Here is a 20,208-nt window from a genome sequence, read left to right on the forward strand (position 1 = left end):
AAATATTGGCTATAAAAGATATAAAAAAATACGAACTTCCGGGAAAGACGCCGAAATACTGCTGTTGAGTTGTTGACGTAATACAGGCTGTGACTGCTAGATGGCGATAGCGAGTTCTGCACGCCGCCACTATCACCCATCGAAGAAGTTCAACATGTCGTCATTGCTCTCCTATCCAATCAATGGAGACAACGCGGCCGTAGCCCCGCCCCCAAATAAACCGCCATCGGGACTCAAAAAGAGGGAAGTGTCTTCCTCGCGTGACAACAAGGTAACAACTTTAGCAGCTTTTTTTTGACAACACCGTCACCAAGTGCGTGTTTGTGTTTGTTGTGTGTCTGTTGTGGGTTTTTACAAGTCGTCTAACATGTCAACGTATAACATTAGTGGACGTGAGGCTAACGTGCTAACTGTCCTGTTGGAAGTCAACATTACCAAGGAAGTTTGACGTTTAAAAATGAGCACAAAGGTTCTTTTATCTATTGCGTGGATTCATCGGCGCTGTTCCCGAAGTTTCTACACGATGACAAACATTGCGACGTAATCTCTGTTTTTGGCGCCATCTACATGTTGCATGCAACTTTAAAAAAAAAAAAAAATCAGTACTTTGGCCTAAATGTACATTGTTTACTTGGAAGCTCAAAGTCACGTGATGGGGATAGCTGCTATGATCACGTGACTCCTCACTTTAAGGTGTTTTGTGTTCAACAGGTGGCGCTGCTATGAGCAACATGGCGGAAGAGTTCAAGGCCGAGCTGCTGGAGACATCGCAGGAAGACGAGTTGAGTGCAAAGGAAACCTCGTTGAAGTCAGCAGGTAGAGCGGGTCCACTTCCTGTTTGTCCGCGGTGTGGGCGGGGCTTGCTAAACACTGTGTTGTGACCGCGCAGGGGACGTCATCGTGGAGGGAAAGCGTGCCAAGAAGAGCGTGGACAGACTCGACTTCCAGGCGCCCAAGCATAAAGAGCTGACGATCGGCGAGGGTATGTGGACTTCTTTTTCCCCCCCCCTCGCCCGAGTCGACGCCGGCCGACGTCCGTCCGTCTGTGCAGGAAGCGGCGACAAGCTGGGGGACATTCCGCGCACCAACTTGCAGATCAACAAACTGAAGCCCGACGACCTGAAGCCCCTGCACGTCATCTTGTTTGAGCGGCCGGGGAAGGTAGGAAGACGGCCGCCGGCAAACCAGGTGCACCCTGACCTTTGTTCTCTGTCAGATTTCCACCGTTAAGAAGAACCTTCGCCTCTTCAATGGTTTCCCTTTCCCCGCCGGCAGCGAGCAGTACATCAAAAAGCGGGAAAAACTTCTCAGGTGAGTCGCGGCGGTTCGCCGGCGTCCTCGCTAATCGCTTACCTGGCACCGTCGCCTGATTGGACGCAGGGCTTCTCACCTGACCAACGCCAAGCTGAAGGTCATCTGTAGCATCTTGGATCTGGAGAAGAAAGGGACGCACTCAGATATGGTGGACCGGATCCTGACGTACCTGATCTCGCCCAAGAACAGCGGCAAGGTGAGCGCCTAAGTAGGTTCTGCTTCTGGTCCTCGGTCTGACTTCCCTCCTTCTTAGCAGCTTCCTGCCAAGAAGAAGAAGAGGTCCAAGAAAAAAGTGTCAACCGACAAGTCCGCCGCCAAGGGCAAGAAGAGCGACGCCAAGGCGGGACGCACCTCGTCCAGCCCCAAGAAGTCCAGAGCGGGGAGCAAGTCCAAGGCCATTGTCATGGACTCCAGCACCGACGACGAGGAGCATGACAAGGAAGAGAAGGCGGCGGCGGGGGACAAGTCGTCGGAAAAGGACGAAGAGTCGTCGGAAAAGGACGAAGAGTCGTCGGAAAAGGACGAAGAGTCGTCGGAAAAAGACAAGGAGTCGTCTGAGCAGTCCGTAGATGAGGAGGAAGATGAAGAGGTGACGGAAGATGGCCACACACACACACACACACACACACACACACGCTGTTTGTTCCTCTTAAAGGGCACTTTTTTTGGACAAGAACACATTTTTCTTTTTTTTAATGCATTCTTAGTAGAGATGTCCGATAATGGCTTTTTTGCCGATATTCCGATATTGTCCAACTCTTAATTACCGATTCCGATATCAACCGATATATACCGTCGTGCAATTAACACATTATTATGCCTAATTTTGTTGTGATGCCCCGCTGGATGCATTAAAAATTATAACAAGGTTTTCCAAATTAAATCAACTCAAGTTATGGGAAAAAATGCCAACATGGTACTGCCATATTTATTATTGAAGTCACAAAGTGCATTATTTTTTTTAACATGCTTTAAAACAGCAGCTTGGAATTTGGGACATGCTCTCCCTGAGAGAGCATGAGGAGGTTGAGGTGGGCGGGGTTGAAGTGGGGGTGGGGTGGGGGGTAGCGGGAGTGTATATTGTAGCGTCCCGGAAGCGTTAGTGCTGCAAGGGGTTCTGGGTATTTGTTCTGTTGTGTTTATGTTGTGTTACGGTGCGGATGTTCTCCCGAAATGTGTTTGTCATTCTTGTTTGGTGTGGGTTCACAGTGTGGCGCATATTTGTAACAGTGTTAAAGTTGTTTATACGGCCACCCTTAGTGTGTATGGCTGTTGACCAAGTATGCATTACATTCACTTATGTGAGTGAAAAGGCGTAGGTAATATGTGACTGGGCCGGCACGCAACGGAAGTGCCTTTAAGGTTTATTGGCGCTCTGTACTTCTCCCTACGTCCGTGTACACAGCGGCGTTTTAGAAAGTCATACATATTACTTTATGAAACCGATACCGATCATTTTGAAACCGATAATTTCCGATATTACATTTTAAAGCATTTATCGGCCGATAATATCGGCAGTCTGATATTATCGGACATCTCTAATTCTTAGTCATAAAATATGGCAAGTACGAGGTGGCTAACAATGCAGCTACTATTGCGCCCTTAAATGACTCTAAAAACACCCAAACTCGCTAACAATACTCTATTTACATGTCGTGAATATTAACAAGTATTAGCAGTATTGTCATTATAAGCGCTAATGCAGAAAAACTGTTTTTAGCAGCGCATTGATCACAGAGCGCTAACTAGCTTATGCTGCTATATGGACATATTGAGCTGCTGCATCGCCTCTGAGTTGGTGAAAGTTAATTCTAGATTATAAATCAAGCCTCTCACCTGAATAGTAGAAGGTTGTGGACATAAACCCACAAGTTGGTCAATTTTGACATCTAACTTAGACAGGCAGAGAAAGACATGAAAAGACATGTTTTTTTTATTTTTTACTTTCATGAGGATTGTGATTAATTCTTCATGTAAACGGCAAGATATAAACATGCCATCAGTCTTTATCCCAGTGAGAGCAGACATTGTACAGTAAGTGATTGTTTTATGTTCAGTTAGCAATACTGCAACATGATGCTTAGTGTTTCATTAAAGCTACATCTGTTAAGCACACAGCTTCTAAATCAGAGGTGTCCAAAGAGTGGCCCCGGGGGCCATTTGCAGGCCGCAGCTAATGTTTTAGCGGCCATTGTAGAACTATAAATACGTCCATTCATTTGAATTTCCTGGAAATTTGGGAATTTTGGGTAAAACGGGAAGTTTAGAAAATATAGGTAATACAACAGTTGTCCTAAATGATACGAATGGGTCGGTGTTGAAATTTTTCGAAACAGTTCAAAAATGTTGACGCAGTTTGAATTTTAATTGGTATTTTGGGATTTGGAATTCGCAAGAAGGCAACGTACTTATTCGACTTTGTATAACGCAATTATCCGTGGGAAACCTCCATTTTTGTAAGTCGAAGATCGTCATCAAGGATAATAATCAAGTAGTTTGCAATTTTTCATTGCAAGAAGAAAACATACTTATTATTGTTTTTTTTTCTGCGATTGGTTGTAGGGAACCATCATTTAGCTCATTGATCAGACAAAAGTCGGATGAATACGTTACTTTTTGGCTCCGGAATTTGTCTGTCGTGAATATTTGACTTTCGGCCAAATTGCACTAAACTATCACACTTCCAAGTCGAAGATTGTCGTCAACAATAATAGTCAAGTAGTTTTCAACTTTTTATTGTACCTACCGGTATACCATTTTTTTAAAACCCAATTGGCTGTGGGAAACCTTCGCTGAGCTAAATGATCGGACAAAAACGTTACTTTTTCACTTAGGAAATTTGTCCGGTGCAAATTTTCGACTTTCGGCCAAATTGAACTAAACTATCAAACTTCTAAGTCAAAGAGCGTCATCAACAAAATGAATCAAAAAATGTGCAACTTTTTTACGCAAAAAGAAAACATACTTTTACAACTTTTTTTGTATCCAATTTTTTGTAACGCGATTGGCTGTGGTAAACATTAATTTAGCTCATTGATCGGACAAAAGTTGAATGAGTAAGTTACTTTTTCATTTGGGAATTTGTCCGTTGCGAATATTTGACTTTCTGCCAAATTGCACAAAACTATCACACTTTTAAATGGAACATCGTCGTCAACAATAATAGTCAAGTAATTTGCAACTTTTTATCGTAAGAAGAAAACGTACCTATACAACTTTTTTTTTTTTTTTTACGTGTGAATGTTGTCTGTCTTTCTGTGTTGACCTTGCGATGAGGTGGCGACTTGTCCAGGGTGTACCCCGCCTTCCTTACCATGAATTGATTAACGTGGACCCCGACTTAAACAAGTTGAAAAACGTATTCGGGTGTTACCATTTAGTGGTCAATTGTACGGAATATGTACTGTACTGTGCAATCTACTAATAAAAGTTTCAATCAATCAATCAATCTGCCCGAATGCAGCTGAGATAGGCTCCAGCGACCCCAAAAGGGACAAGCGGTAGAAAATGGATGGATGCATTTTGGAATTTCGGGAAAAACTGACATTTTTACTAAAGAAAAAATAAGAACATTTGTTGTCCCGACTAAGAGTAATGATTTGAAGGTGGAATGGTCAGAAACAGTTAAAAAATGCGGACTGTGAAAACTTTCCAGGAAGAGGTGAAAAAAGGGCTTTGGGAAACCGAGAATTCTTGGAATTATTTTGAACTTGGAAAATGGTAGTTTGGTTGTCCACGGTGAGTGGAGTGTGTGGATGGGGGACAAAAAGATTATAAAACGTAATAAAAAAAAAACGTATATCAACAGATGATCTAGAGATTTAGGGGTTGAATACAAGAGTCATAAAATAAAATATGACTCCCCAGGCTCCCCAGGACCCAACTTGAGGGGAGCCCCAAAGGTTAAAAAAAATGTTATTAGTTTTGAAAAAGGAAAATATCAAAATGGCCCCCGCGTGCTTTGATTTTTCAGTGTGCGGCCCTCAGTGGAAACAGTTTGGACAACCCGGATCGAAAATGTATATTCTTATATTCAGCGTCAAAAATAGAAGTTTCTGGATTGTTTGTCCCAAAGTAGTCTTTGTTGTCTCTCATGAAGTCTGCCACGATTAGTAGTGTTGTTGTTGTTGAAGGAAAAGCGATGGTTGTGATGCGTCTGTGAAATGAATACGCCGCCGCATGCTTAAAATAATAAAATATTACATATTATGAATGTTACTACATTACATATATACTTACAGCGTGTTTTTAAAACATTGGAGGCTTTTTAGAGCGCTTTATAGGCGGAATAGAGGGACTGTTAGTGGCTCCATTGTTAGCTGACTTTTGCTAGTGTTTATTTACTATTTAGGATGCATAAAAAAGAAAAATGTGTGTTTTTGTCTTACATAAGGATTGTGAATAATAAGCAAAATTCCCCTTTAAAATTCACCAGGTAAAAAAGCCTAAGAAGCGTTCCCGAACGCCGGCCAAGAAAACGCCCCCTCCCCGAAAGCGTTTCAAGGCGGACGTCTCCGATGACGACCTGGACAGCGAGGATGTGGAGAAGGTAAACCGTCGACGCCCCCAACGGCGTTTGTCCACGCCGAGTAACGTTCCTGTTTTGTCCGGCTAAGGAGAAGAAGAAGAAACCCGCCGCCAGGACCAAGAAGGCCGACAGCAGCAGCAGGAACACCAACACAGGTGAGACCCGTTTGCACGCCTCAGGCCCGTTTCTCGCGGCGCCCACTCTCACCTCTGCCGGGCGCAGACGACACGTCGGACGAGGACGAGCCGCTCAGCAGGATGGTCAGACGAGCGCCGAGTGACAAGCAGCTGAAGGAGACTGTGCGCGCTCTTCTGAAGGACGCCGACCTGGAGGAGATGACCATGAAGCAGATCTGCCAAAAGGTGCGTGGCCATGCCTAGCAGGGTTGGGGTGGAGGTGGGTGGGGCTTAGCTCCTCGTACTGGTTGACAGCTTGAAAACTTTGCAGGTGTTTGACACGTATGCTGATCACGACCTGAGCGGCAGGAAAAACTTCATCAAGCAGTCGGTCAAGTCCGTGAGTCACGCACACACACACACACACACACACTCTTAAACACAAAGTATTAACGAGTGTTTGTGTGTCGCAGCTCATCACATGAAGAGTGGACGTGATTTACAGCTATGGTTCATCGTGAAGACATTTGTACATTTTCTTTCTTTCATGTTTAATTAAATTCTTTCAACTAAAAGTCTGCTTCCATCAGTACAATTCACTAAGTACTTGCACTCAGTATACTTACTTAAGTACACAAGTGCTCACGCTGAAACGTACATCCAAATGCAGTAAAATGTACTCCAAACGGCGAGTGTGCAGTAATGATATGCGATACTGCTGATTTTCTTTCAAATGCGACTAAAATTCAGGCTGGTATCGACGATACCGGTCCGATACTTTGTGCAAATATAGCTAATGGGTCTGCAAAAACTCAAAGTTGTGTTTGCAAATAATAACCTCTCTATCAAAAAAAGAAAAGAAAAAAAACAATAAAAATGTAAGAAAAAAGAGCAAAAAAAATCGGAAAATATTGACAATTTTTTTTTTTTTTTTTAAACCAGTACTAATGATATACATATTTAAACGTTGTGTTAGGTGACTAAGTATATTATTACTAGTTAAAAAAAACAACAATTTTTCTAATTACATTACGATTTTTTTGCTCTTTTTGCTTACATTTTTATTGGTTTTTGTTGTTGTTTATAGCATTTTTTTAAATAAAAAAAATATCAAAATGGTCCGCCCCCTACTTGACTTTGCAGGATTTGGCCCTTGGTGGAAAAAGTTGGGACACCCCTGATCTAAAATATCAGAAGCTCTCAAAATAAAAAAAAATGCACTTAAAATATAAACAAAGTTTAGTTGGATAATTTAAAAATATATATCTTACGAATTAATTAATTTGAAAAATGACAATAATTAACACTGTTAAATGAGTAATTGAACATGAATAGTTTCATACAGGCACTAGGTTATGCAGTTACACAATCGTATTATTATTCTTACAGAGGAAAAAACAGCAGAAAATGTAAGAAGAAGAAAAAATCGGGATTTAATGAGAAAAAGTTTAAATGTTTTAACTTAATAATAATATAACTATAATATTAAGTTCTATCTTTATATTATTATATTATCTGTTTTGGCAATGTTTTCAATTTAAAAAAAAAATCAACATGGCCCCCGCATACTTTGACATTCCAGTATGTGGCCCTTGATGGAAAAAGTTTGGACACCCCTGAACTTAAAGTATCGGTATTTTAAATTGAGACTCGATATTAGAGCTGGTATCGGCTGTCGATATTTCAGTATCGATCCACACATCACAAGTGCGCTCTCAATTGTCGCCATCTTGGCTACATGGCGGAGGGACTAATTTGAAATACTGGCAGCTGAGGGGCAACATTTGGCGATTGGTGATGCGCGATACCGCGGATTTTGTTTCCCATCCGATACGGAGTACAATTCAGGCTGGTATCTTTGTGCAAATATACTTCATATGTGTGGTAATATGTAAAAAGTAGTGCATTTCAAGTGTGGAATCAGCAAACGATATAAATGGCTTTAATCTGCACTGAATGTGTCACCTTATTTATGCTCAACTCTGAATGTAGTGTCTACAAATAACCTACAACACAAACGTTGGCTCCAGCTAGTGCAGGGGTGTCAAACGTACGGCCCGTGGGCCAGATCAGGCCCACAAACAGCGGGATGAGTCTGCTAAGTATAAAAATGAACCAACATTTTTCAATGAAAGAAACTGCTGTTTTAAATGTGTCCACTAGATGTCGCAATTCTTTGTAGATGATGCTTAATATGTTAAAAAAAATAAACCACGTTTGTACACCAGTTGAGGAAAATTAGCAAACTACATAAATAACATCCTTTAATTTGATTTTTATATTTTTTTATCTTGATAGATTGAAAATTAACACTAATGAGTTGACTGATGAACATTATCACCTAATTTATTCAGTAAGTATAAATAACGACAAATAAAGGTAGAATACTATTAACTGCAACATGTAAGTGTAAAAAACCCCCAATAATATTATGATTTCTACATTTTCAGAATGTGCTTGTTCTATGTTTAAACAAAGAAAGCATTCTGAAGTTGTCTTTATTTTTAAGTCATCGTGCCGTGATTTTACCAGTCCGGCCCACTTGGGAGTAGTCTTTTCTCCATGTGGCCCCCGATCTAAAATGAGTTTGACACCCCTGATCTATTGGTACGCCAAATAATCACTTGTATAAAGTACAGTGTTTTATTTCCCTATATTCAAACACAGTGTGACTGTTCAAACTGTGAGTAATGTTACAGAGGCCAGACATATTACATATACCTGTTAAATAAAACCTCTGCCCTGTTTTTAATGAATACTTAGGCCTGCTACGCTGCTGTATTTTAACGTGGGTCATCGAGGAGGTGGTCTGAGAAGTAGAAGAGGAGCGACGTTCATATGTTAATATTCAGTGTTTTAACGTTCATAGTTTTAATTTGGGAAAACTTCTAATCCGTTTTTGAGGTGGTCTGTCATAGCGATGGAAAGTACAGTGGTGGACAGAAGAAGGTAAATATCGTGATGGATGCGTGTACAACAGTCGTGTATTTGGGACAGTACTACAACATTCGGAGTACATGGTGTACCCAAAAGTGTGTGGTTGAGATGACGTCGTTGTTTGTTTGACCTTAGAACCTGGCAGGGCGTTGCTGCTGCAGACGTGACAACACCCCCATCTAGTGGACAAAGCTGCTCACTGTTCTCATTGGGAAGACGGCGCGCTCTGATTGGATGGGGGCGGAGGGGGGGAGGCAAACGTTCATGTTTGTGATGACGGCATGGTCCCGCCCTCTTCCATTCATTGGCTGCTGCTCTCGCCCAGCAGCCAATAGGTGGTCATCTTCCCTTTGCCTTTGACCTGCACGTCGCCTCTCAGCTCCAGCTGGAAGCAGCCGAACTCCTGCAGGACGTCGCAGGTGGCGGCCGACACGTGGATCTTCAAGGCTGTGCGCACACACAGACACGCGTGGGTCAACGTGGCAACATCACAAACGTCATGTGTTCACCTTCTCCGCTGGACTCCATCCTGGACGAGGTGTTGACCGTGTCACCAAACAGACAGTAACGAGGCATCTTCAGGCCCACCACACCCGCACACACCGGACCTACACACACACACAAGCAGGACTCTTATTTTGAAAACCGCATCATCTATGACTTTTTCTCAAATAAAGTAACACCTAAGAAAACACTTGGCTCTCCAAGCGCCACAACAATGACCAAGTAGCGAAGTAGGCCTAAGTATTCATTATAAACCATACAGAAGTACACATAGGCGCCAATCTACATTTCTGCCAGTGGGTGCTCCGTGTGTGCAGGGCCGGCCCGTAGCATAGGCCGTATAGGCAAATGCTAAGGGCGCCGTCCATCAGGGGGCGCCACGCCAGTGCCACAAATGTTGGAGAAAAAAAAAAAGAAAAAAAGTTGGTACTAGTATTTCTAAATACAAAAAATAATCCCACGTTAATTAAAATTAAAATTAAAATTATTTGTTACAACATTACGCCCCCCCCCCCCCGCACGGTGCGCCCCCTCCCTTCCCGTATTATGACTCTTTTTGGACGTCACCACATCAAAAAATCAACACAAGATGTCACAACGGCCAAAACTGTCAGGTGCCCAGGGAAGAAAAAAGAGAAAAGAAGAGGAGGAGAAACGAGAAAAGACAGAGGTAGCAGGTAGGTAACGTTAGCCTACATTAAATTATTTGTCTGTTACAGAATGTGATAGTAACCTGGCTTTTTAGCATTAAGCTAATGTTACATGATTCGGCAATTGCTAATCAATAAATAGCTAGTTCTGTTTTAACGTCGGGTTAATATTGTGGAGGGGGCTAAATTGTTATGGAAAATAATAATGTAACGTTAGGTAATTACAGTACTCCCACCTTACATTCCTCAGGGACATTTGTATTAGATCTTTTAAGCAGGTGTTTTTTGTTTACATTGTTATTGCCTTCTGGTTAGCTAATGTTTGCCCTGCAGGTAATAGTCACTTTTCCACCCCTTTATATATTAGGTATAGTTGTAAGTAAAAAAAAAAAGGTCAAAGACAAAGCTATTCGGTTTCTTGTGAGTATATACACTTCACATGTGGGGGGGGCACCTAAAATCTTGCCTAGGGCGCCAGATTGGTTAGGGCCGGGCCTGCGTGTGTGTGTATTAGTGTTGTCCCGATACCAATATTTTGGTACTGGTACCGGTACCAAAAGTATTTAGGTACTTTTCTAAATAAAGGCGACCACAAAAAATGTCATTATTGGCTTTATTTTAACAAAAAAATATTCGGGTACATTACCTCTTAAGGCCCAAGCTGTTTGTTTACATGCTTTTTTATTTCTCTTTGCTATTTGGGCTTATTGGACCCTAATTAGAATAAAAACTAAGAATCATCTTTTGACACATGTGTATTTCATGTTTAGTGACATGCTAATTCTTATTTTTACACCTTTTTTCCCCCCAAATTCCATTGTATGTTATACTCTTCTGACACCACCAGATGGCAGTATAAGTGTCCACATAAGGGCCATAAGACCCCAATTCAGTAGTGTACACAATTTTGGAAATGATAAATAAGAGCTAAAAGGTGCTGTCCACGCATGTGGCCACTAAGCCTTCAGAGGCTTTAGAGTTTCTTATTGCAATTTTGTCCTAAAATAAAATAGTGAACATACTTGACTCCTAATTAGTCTGCTGATGTATGCAGTAACATATTGTGTCATTTATCATTGTATTATTTTGTCAACATTATGAAGGACAAGTGGTAGAAAATTAATTATTAATCTACTTGTTCATTTACTGTTAATATCTGCTTACTTTCTCTTTTAACATGTTCTATCTACACTTCTGTTAAAATGTAATAATCAATTATTATTCTGTTGTTTGATACTTTACATTAGTTTTGGATGATACCACAAATTTGGGTATCAATCCGATACCAAGTAGTTACAGGATCATACATTGGTCATATTCAAAGTCCTCATGTGTCCAGGGACATATTTCCTGACTTTATAAACGTAATATAAATTTAAAAAAACGAAATGAGATTTTGTGATGTTAAAAAATCGATGTAATCATAGTAGTATCGACTAGATACGCTATTGTACGTGGTATCGTTACAGTGGATGTTAAGTGTAGATCCACCAATGGCGTTTGTTTATATTTTAGCGTCCCGGAAGAGTTGGCGCTGCAGGGAATTCTGGGAATTTCTTCTGTGGTGTTTATGTTGCGGTGCAAATGTTCTTCCAAAATGTGTTTGTCGTTGTTGCTTAGTGGAGTTTCACTATATGGCACATGTTTATGACAGTGTTGGCATTGTTCATACTGCCACCCTTAGTGTGACATGTATGGCTGTTGACTAAGTATGGACTTCATTCACTCGTGTGCAGTGTGCTTAAAGTCAAGATCATTGTGACATTAGATCTTGATTAGGCTTTGTTATTTATAGACTAAATGATTTGTGACTTTTTTGTTATGTAAAACGGATCAAACTCGCCATAAAATTAACAACAACAGGATTGATTTTCCAAAAATGAATGTAAAGATTGAAAGTTGTCATCAATCCCACGTAGGTGCTCGGCATTGTCCGTGGGTGCTTGGGCCGAAGCAGTGTATATAGTATTTTTGACCATGCAACAATACACACAGTTTGAACAGTAACACTGTGTTTAAATACGAGATACAGGTCAAACTTGATTGTCGTGTATGTGTGTGTTTTGCGAGTCTGACCGCTGTGGACGCCGATCCTCAGTTTAAGCTGCTCGTCGGGTCGATGGCGGATCTTGAAGCTGGTGACGGCGTCCAGCAGGGCGAGGGCCATGCGCGCCACCTCCCGGCCGTGCAGCTTGCCGTTCCTCACCGGCAGCCCCGAGACCACCATGTACGCGTCTCCGATGGTCTCCACCTGGTGGCGCCAGTTGTGTTACACACTCCTGCTGCGTCTCGAATGGCATACTTGCATCAGTACACTTCAGTAAGTACACTGTGTAACCATTGAGAGTGCAGTACCGGGGATGTCCAGAGAGCGGCCGGCAAAAAAACGCATACAAGTGTAAACTAGTGTAACTAAGGGGGCACAATGTTGTTTTTTTTGTTTGTTTTTCAACCCTCAACAGATAACTTCCTGCTTCTCAAGAGCGATACTGATAACCGATTAACTTACTGATATCTATTATTTATAGATTTAAACACCTTTCTTTGCGACCTCACTTTCGGGCAGCTTCTTTAGCAGCAGGCGGCTTTCAAAGCCATTTCAAAACACCGTCGTAGTGATGTTGCTCTTTAAGCCAGTTGATACGGTTTGATGTGGTGGTGTTCCCCAAGGGTCAGATTTAGGCCCTGTTCCTTTTCATTTGTACACGCTCCCTCTCGGCGGTGTCATCGGGAGACACGGAGTCAACTTCCACAGTTGTGCTGCTGACACACAGCTGTACATTCACAAGATCAATTGATGCACTTTTTAAATGTACGATAGTTTAGATATTACATCTTGGATGTCAAAACACTTCCTCCGGCTTAACCAGGGCAAGCCTGAGGTTTTAAATCTGGGTCCGAGGGCCTAGAGAGAGAAACATTTACCAAAAATACAGTCCCTTACTTTTAATCAATCTTCGCAAGTGGACAATTTGGGTGTAGTTTTTGACTCTGAGCTTGGTTTTACCCCACACATTAAAATATAGCCAGTGTCCACCACAGGCCAACACGGAGACGCTAATGCATGCTTTTATTTCCAATCGTATTAATTACTGCAATGCCTTGCTTTCTGGTGTTCCTTAAAAAAAGTACAAAACCACAACAAGTACTCCAAAACTCAGCCATGTCAGAATAATTGTATATAAGTTATCACACAACTTTGTGTTCCCATGATTTCAGCTCATCCTGACAAAAGCTTATCAAGCAAAAGGCTTGTAAAACTCCACTGTGTGCGATGGGATGCGACATGGAGGTGTCTGTTTTTTTTATTTATTGGACAGCCACAGGAAGACCTTGTCATGACCCGAGATCTACAAAGCAGATAGGGAGGAGAACCTGACACCGCTCCAGGCACCTTTTCTTTAAACTGTTTATGACCGAGGGCGGCAGCTGTTTATGACCCCCTCCCCTTAGAAACAGCTGCAGCCATGTAATCAGGAAATTCCCAAATAAATGAGGAGGCGTGGCGACATTGTACAAGGGTACAAGTGCACGCGCTCTCCTCATTGAGCTAAATTGAACCCTGTCTGTTTGATTTCCTTTGCTTCTTGTCTTGTCTAATAGATGTCATTGGTGTTTGAACCTGACAAGCCACTCGTGTGCTGACGAGGACCAGCAAGCGGGCCCATATTACAATTGTTTTAAAATCACTCTAGGGCCCATATTACACAGGTTTTAAAATCACTGTTAGCTCACTGTGTGTTCCAGATTGATTTTAAGATTTTTTTACTGTTTTTTTTTTAATGCCTTAATGGTTCTCTTAAGCCTTCTTATCTCAGTTTTATTATATGGACCCTTGCTGTTCCAAACGTCCGGGCTCACACCCACGGGGAGGCCTCTTTTCAATATTACGTCCCCCATTTGTGGATCAGCCTGCCGAAGGTCCTCAGGGCTGCAGATGATGTTAAATAAAAAACAAAACAAGCTGACGACCTACCTTTTTTAACATGGTGCTTAATTAATATTCTTATAATTTCATTATTTTTTAACTCCTTGTTTATCTGGTAGTTATTAGCTTCAAAATGCCACATCAATGTATTTCATTGTATCTAGATTTTAAACTACATATTTATGTCATATTGATACATTTTACTAATTTTATTGCATCAAATTAATATATTTTATTCATTTTAGGTTATCCTCCTATTTTTTTTGTTTTTTCCAGTATTTCTTCAGCGGGAGCCTTCTGCACTGGGGGCTTTGAAGTGCCGCAGCTGCAGCTCATGGGTCAGAGTCTTTGCGGTTGTAGCTGTCATTGGCTACCTAAGATAGTGTTTTCTCACCTGGTTCCTCCGTGCTCAGCACAGGACTTTTATTATGTGTGTCATCGAGAGGGTTTGGCGGGGGGGAATAACTGACTGAGCCTGGAATTATTTGGTTTTTGTAAATGCTTTTAAATGTAAAGCACTTTGTGCTACATTTTAAATCGAATATCTGAGTTTTTTTTTTGTTTTTTTTTAAAATGGTATTTATCAGTGTGACGTCATTTTTCCTCATATCGGCATGGTAATCATCTGTCTGCTTTGAAAATAAAAAATCTAAAAATGCCTTCCACACCCTTTGATTTCTAAGTATGCCGCCTTCAGTGGAAAACGTTTGTAGATCCCTTTGTAAACTTATTGTAAATTATTTAAAGTACAACATCTGAGTACCGACAGTGTATTGCAATTTGCTGCACTGTACCCCGCAGTGTGAAGGCTACGCACTCAAAGGACCAGGCTAGTGCACTCGTTGTGTTTTTGTGCGCTGTGTTACCTTGTAAACATCAAAGTTGTCTATGATGGCGTCGAAACACGTGTACAGGTCGTTGAGCAGCGTCACCACCTGTAACGCCACCAGATCTTTTGTTAGCCCGCGGGGAATCGAGGTAGCGCGTTAGCTGGACCCGCTCACGCCTCACCTCCATGGGCGTGCTCTCCGCAGAGATGCTGGTGAAGCCCACAATGTCGCTGAAATAGATGGTGACAGAGTCGAAGGATTCGGCCTGGACTGTCTCGCCTCGTTTTAACTGCTCCGCCACCGAGCTGCACTCAACGCAGAAACACACGCACACACACACACACAACTTATGAGTGTGTGTGTGTGTGGTATGTGACAATGCTAGAACTCCAGTACTGACTGTGGTAGAATCTGGTAGAGGAGAGCTTCGGCTTTGCGTTTCTCCTCATGATAAGCTTGTGTTCGTTCCTCCACCAGCTCTTCCAAGTTGTTGGCATATTGTTCCATCCGGGACAACAGGTTGTCCAGGATGTTGGTCCTGGACTCCCTGCACACACACACACACACACACAAACACAGTTGGAGGGTGTGCCACGGAGGGCTAACGTCTTGCTGAGCTTGTTTACTTGTTGTGCTTGCGTAGAATTATTCGGACGTGGTTGAATTCGGGCCTCTCGGTGGGCTCCTCAGCCCAGCAGCGCTGCATCAGCTGACCCAGTTCTGGGCTGTGACTGTGAGGGTCCACAGTGGGTCTGAGACACGGCCATTCACCCAGCACCACGCGGTCCACAATCTCTGCAGCACAAGAAGTTAACAATGAATGTCTTTGTGCTGGGACTGACTGGATCAGACCTAACTTGAGGATCTGGTCCTCACCTTTGGGACTGAGTGGGTTGCCCTCCAGGTAGAACGCTCCTCGCCGTAGCGCCACCTCCTGGAGGATGATTCCAAAGCTGTAGACGTCGCCCTTTTGAGTCCCCTGAGGAGGCGGAGAGTCCATCTGGAGAAGTTCAGGTGCCATCCACAGCCTCTCTGCGGGGGTCAAAAAGACAGTTGGACACGTTAGTCCTGCACCGCTCACTTTGCGAGATCCGTCATCAACTCACGAGCGTAGTAAGAATGAGCGTCTTTTTCTGACTGGCTCTCAGCCTGAAGACTGCTCAGACCGTAGTCTGTGATCTTCAGCACGAAGCGCTTGTCCACCACACAGTTGGACGACTTCAGTTTCCCGTGGGAGACGATGACGCTGTTGTGGAGAAAAACCATGCCCTGCAAACACACACACACAGTTTTACTGGGGTAACGACCAGCATGGTTGCTACCGCCGTTCCCCAATTATGTGGGCTTTACCGATAACCTCACTGACAATTGGAACATTGGTAAAACTAAAAAGCCCCTAAGAGACGTAGCTGAAACGACTGGGTCGCATAGTGATGCGGGTGTGGTTCTCCCAAGGATGCAGACGGCTTCGGACACAGCTTGCAGGTAGGAAAATGATTTATTGAAAATATAAATCGTACGGGGATCAAACAAAAGACGTGCAAATAGCAAAAGGGCAAAAACAAAAGGACTAGCGTGGGAGCTAGCAGGCACAAATAGCATAGCGTGAAAAGCTAGCAGAATCAAAGTAGTCGTTAACAGTTGTATGGGAACAAACTACGAAGCCAGACAGACTGAGGCCAGAGCAAAGACTAAATAGCCCTCTGATTAGTGCCCGGGCAACAGGTGCGCGTCCCGAACACTAACCAGAGGCAGGTGAAAGTAATCAGCTGACATGGCAACTGAACACAAACAAAATCAAATGTGCTGAAAACATATGTGACGAGAAACATAAACAAACTATGATCCGTGCAGCGGATCGTAACAGTACCCCCCCCCTTAAAGGACAGATTCCAGATGTCCCTTGACACTAAATAAAACTAGAACCCAAAAAACAAGAAATAGTTCGAGAGTCAAGGGAGGGTGGAGGGAGGATTTGGTGGTGGGTCGCCAGGCCACGTGTCCCCGAATCCACCGGGGAAGAGTCAGGTGGCAGCGGCGAGTGGAACGCCGCTGCCGCAGGCGAGGCGGGCGACCACGGAAAGGCCACATTCGTGGCTGCCGAGAAGGTGGGCGTGAGTGGCGCCAGAATTTCAGCAGCCGGAGAGTTCTACGACTACGTCTCGGGTGTCGCTGCTGTTTGCGCCACTGGCGTCCATAAACAAACCTTCGAGAGCGCCGCTTGCGCAGCCAGACCACTCGAGGTCGCTGAGACGAAGACGAGGAGAGAGCAGACGTCGCCGTGGAAACAGGAGGAGCCGACGTCGCCGTGGAGGCAGGAGGAGCCGACGTCGCCGTGGAGGCAGGAGGAGCCGACGTCGCCGTGGAGGCAGGAGGAGCCGACGTCGCCGTGGAGGCAGGAGGAGCCGACGTCGCCGTGGAGGCAGGAGGAGACGTCGTCGCCGTGGAGGCAGGAGGAGACGTCGTTGCCGTGGAGGCAGGAGGAGACGTCGTCGCCGTGGAGGCAGGTGCAGGTTCTGGAACCAGCCGTGGAGCAGGTGCAGGTTCTGGTACCAGCCGTGGAGCCGGCGCTGGTGTGGGTACCAGCCGTGGAGCCGGCGCTGGTGTGGGTACCAGCTGTGGAGCCGGCGCTGGTGTGGGTACCAGCCGTGGAGCCGGCGCTGGTGTGGGTACCAGCCGTGGAGCCGGCGCTGGTGTGGGTACCAGCCGTGGAGCCGGCGCTGGTGTGGGTACCAGCCTTGGAGCCGGCGCTGGTGTGGGAACCAGCCTTGGAGCCGGCGCTGGTGTGGGAACCAGCCTTGGAGCCGGCGCTGGTGTGGGAACCAGCCTTGGAGCCGGGACAGGGGTTGGTCTTGGAGCCGGTGCTGGTGTGAGAACCAGCCTTGGAGCCGGCGCTGGTGTGAGAACCAGCCTTGGAGCCGGCGCTGGTGTGGGAACCAGCCTTGGAGCCGGCGCTGGTGTGGGAACCAGCTGAGGAACTTGGCATGGTGGAGCTTGGCGTGGTGGAGGTACTGGAGACGAAGCTTGGTGTGTCAGCCGAGGTGCAGGAACAGGTACTAGCCGAGGTGCAGCTGGAGGTGGCCTAGCTGGCGGTTGTGGCTTAGCAGGACGAAGGACTGGTGGCGGTGGCCGTGCAGGAGGTTGCGGTTTAGCACGCCGAAAGACTGGTGGCGGTGGCTTTGCAGGAGGTTGCGGTTTAGCACGCCGAAAGTCTGGTGGCGGTGGCCGTGCAGGGGGTTGCGGCTTAGCACGCCGAAAAACTGGTGGCGGTGGTCGTGCAGGAGGTTGCCGCTTAGCACGCCAAAAAACTGGTGGCGGTGGCCGTGCAGGAGGTTGCGGCTTAGCTGAGCGCAGTTGTGCCACCCCACTAGCACAGTTCCCAGTACTAGCCCCCCCCTCAAGACGCGGATACCAGACGCGCTCTTTGCGGTTTGGAACCGTCTTCAAGGGTGGGTGGGGGGAGGTATGGAGGGGGGTATACTCTTCTTTAAATTGTCCAAATTGACTATTATCACTCCTCACTTGAGATTGGGTGGGAGCAAAGGGGGAAAAAATATGTGCAGTGGGCGGAGCAATAGTCACTGCGGGCGGAACCAAATTCACTGGAGGTGGAGTCTGAAAATCAGAATGTGACTGACTAGACTTACACTTAATAAAAATGTCCTGATAATGTTTTATCTTGGAATAAAAGTCATTTGGAGGTGGCTGACTGAATGAAGCAGAAGATGAAAAAAAAAAAGTTTGCTCAATGATGTCATCGGGAGTGGGCGGAGTTACCTCTTCGGGGGGCGCCAATGAAATGACGTCATTGTTGATGCTGTCCATGTGACTGACAGCCCAATCGGAGAAATGTTTGGCAAAGTGGTCGATTGGGTTGCCAAACATCTGAGGAGGGGAAGTTTGAGCTGCATGTAGCTTGCTTCGGTCCGGGGGAGGAGTTTGCAGGAGCGGCGCGTCTTGGCGGCGAGGGAAAGACCTCCTGGCCGGCTTCCGTCTTTGACGGCGCGCACGGTACTGCGGTGTAGCGGCGATGTCTTCCGACCAGAGGGAATCGATGGGGATAAGAGAGCCTCCAGGTCCCCACATGAGATTCGACCTCTCCTCCGTCGAATAGCGAAGCGTCTCGGCTTCCATCGCTCGCAACACCATGAGCGTACCTTCGTCCAACTCCTCGTTAGCCAGTGCGGGAGAATTGTTTTCTGCTGGCTTCGTACTGAAACGACTGGGTCGCATAGTGATGCGGGTGTGGTTCTCCCAAGGATGCAGACGGCTTCGGACACAGCTTGCAGGTAGGAAAATGATTTATTGAAAATATAAATCGTACGGGGATCAAACAAAAGACGTGCAAATAGCAAAAGGGCAAAAACAAAAGGACTAGCGTGGGAGCTAGCAGGCACAAATAGCATAGCGTGAAAAGCTAGCAGAATCAAAGTAGTCGTTAACAGTTGTATGGGAACAAACTACGAAGCCAGACAGAGTGAGGCCAGAGCAAAGACTAAATAGCCCTCTGATTAGTGCCCGGGCAACAGGTGCGCGTCCCGAACACTAACCAGAGGCAGGTGAAAGTAATCAGCTGACATGGCAACTGAACACAAACAAAATCAAATGTGCTGAAAACATATGTGACGAGAAACATAAACAAACTATGATCCGTGCAGCGGATCGTAACAGTAGCCCCTGGTTCACAAAAGAAACAAGAAAGGGAATTAAAGACACCACGTCCCAGCTCCAACTGGGTTCTACAAACGCAGATACGAGTGTGTTTGCATTAGGGCAAATGCTCTCCAGAATAATCTCTCTCGTTTTGAGGAATTAACGCAAGAAAGACTCTTGCCACTTGTTAATGGGACAAAACAAACATCTCGTCTACTCGATCCACTCCCTGGGAAACTCATCAAGGAGCCGTTTGTAATATTAGGATCATGAGTGCTAGATATTATGAAAGTATCACTTTCCTCCGGTACTGTTCTCTTAGCATTCAAAAAAGCAGTTATTCATCCTGACCTCCTTCTGAACGACCGACCGGTGTCGCACCTCTTGTTTATCTCCGAAATTCTACAAAAATTGTTGCACAGCAGCTAAATGAATACTTCGTGTCTAACAATCTTTTTGAACTTTTTTAGTCGGGTTTCAGAGCAAATCACTCTACTAAAGTGGCTAATCATTTGTTGCAAACTATGGATGCTGAGGCATCATCTCTGAGTTGGACGACTTCAGTTTCCCTTGGGAGACGATGACGCTGTTGTGGAGGAACACCATGCCCTGCAGACACACACACAGTTTTACTGGGGTAACAACCAGCATGGTTTACTGCCCTCGGTCGCGGCGCTGTTCCCCAGTTATGTGGGCTTTACCGATAACCTCACTGACGACCTTATTGATTATCTGCACACGATATTGG

At 44.8% G+C, this 20,208-nt stretch overlaps 2 protein-coding genes across 10 annotated transcripts in view; one reads left to right on the forward strand and one right to left on the reverse strand.

Annotated features, from left to right (window-relative positions):
* The first annotated feature begins 170 nt into the window (after positions 1-170).
* On the forward strand, positions 171-6,533 carry dek (DEK proto-oncogene). Of its 4 annotated transcripts, none has more exons than XM_061982965.1 (12): positions 171-271; positions 712-816; positions 890-982; positions 1,052-1,161; positions 1,217-1,311; positions 1,381-1,510; positions 1,568-1,903; positions 5,750-5,863; positions 5,931-5,997; positions 6,065-6,204; positions 6,290-6,358; positions 6,432-6,533. In XM_061982965.1, the coding sequence occupies exons 2-12, from the start codon at positions 723-725 to the stop codon at positions 6,441-6,443; spliced, it is 1,260 nt and encodes a 419-aa protein (XP_061838949.1). In that variant the 5' UTR covers positions 171-271; positions 712-722; the 3' UTR covers positions 6,444-6,533. The 4 variants fall into 4 exon arrangements, with proteins under 4 accessions (XP_061838949.1, XP_061838952.1, XP_061838951.1 ...); XM_061982968.1 differs by having other exon boundaries at positions 1,571-1,903; XM_061982967.1 differs by having other exon boundaries at positions 229-271; positions 694-816.
* Positions 6,534-6,659: 126 nt separating this feature from the next.
* The window catches only part of npr1b (natriuretic peptide receptor 1b), a 66,508-nt gene continuing 52,959 nt past the window's right edge, over positions 6,660-20,208 (reverse strand). For all 6 annotated transcript variants that reach the window (XM_061982961.1, XM_061982964.1, XM_061982963.1 and 3 more), the window contains 9 exons: positions 15,914-16,076; positions 15,684-15,839; positions 15,434-15,602; positions 15,208-15,354; positions 14,989-15,112; positions 14,844-14,912; positions 12,126-12,300; positions 9,405-9,503; positions 6,660-9,342 (listed from right to left, as the gene is read on the reverse strand). In XM_061982961.1, coding sequence (XP_061838945.1) covers positions 9,197-9,342; positions 9,405-9,503; positions 12,126-12,300; positions 14,844-14,912; positions 14,989-15,112; positions 15,208-15,354; positions 15,434-15,602; positions 15,684-15,839; positions 15,914-16,076 — 1,248 coding nt within the window. In that variant the 3' untranslated portion in view covers positions 6,660-9,196. The remainder of the gene's footprint in view (positions 9,343-9,404; positions 9,504-12,125; positions 12,301-14,843; positions 14,913-14,988; positions 15,113-15,207; positions 15,355-15,433; positions 15,603-15,683; positions 15,840-15,913; positions 16,077-20,208) is intronic.

This window comes from Nerophis lumbriciformis, linkage group LG21, assembly GCF_033978685.3.
Source record: "Nerophis lumbriciformis linkage group LG21, RoL_Nlum_v2.1, whole genome shotgun sequence".
Lineage (NCBI taxonomy): Eukaryota > Metazoa > Chordata > Actinopteri > Syngnathiformes > Syngnathidae > Nerophis > Nerophis lumbriciformis.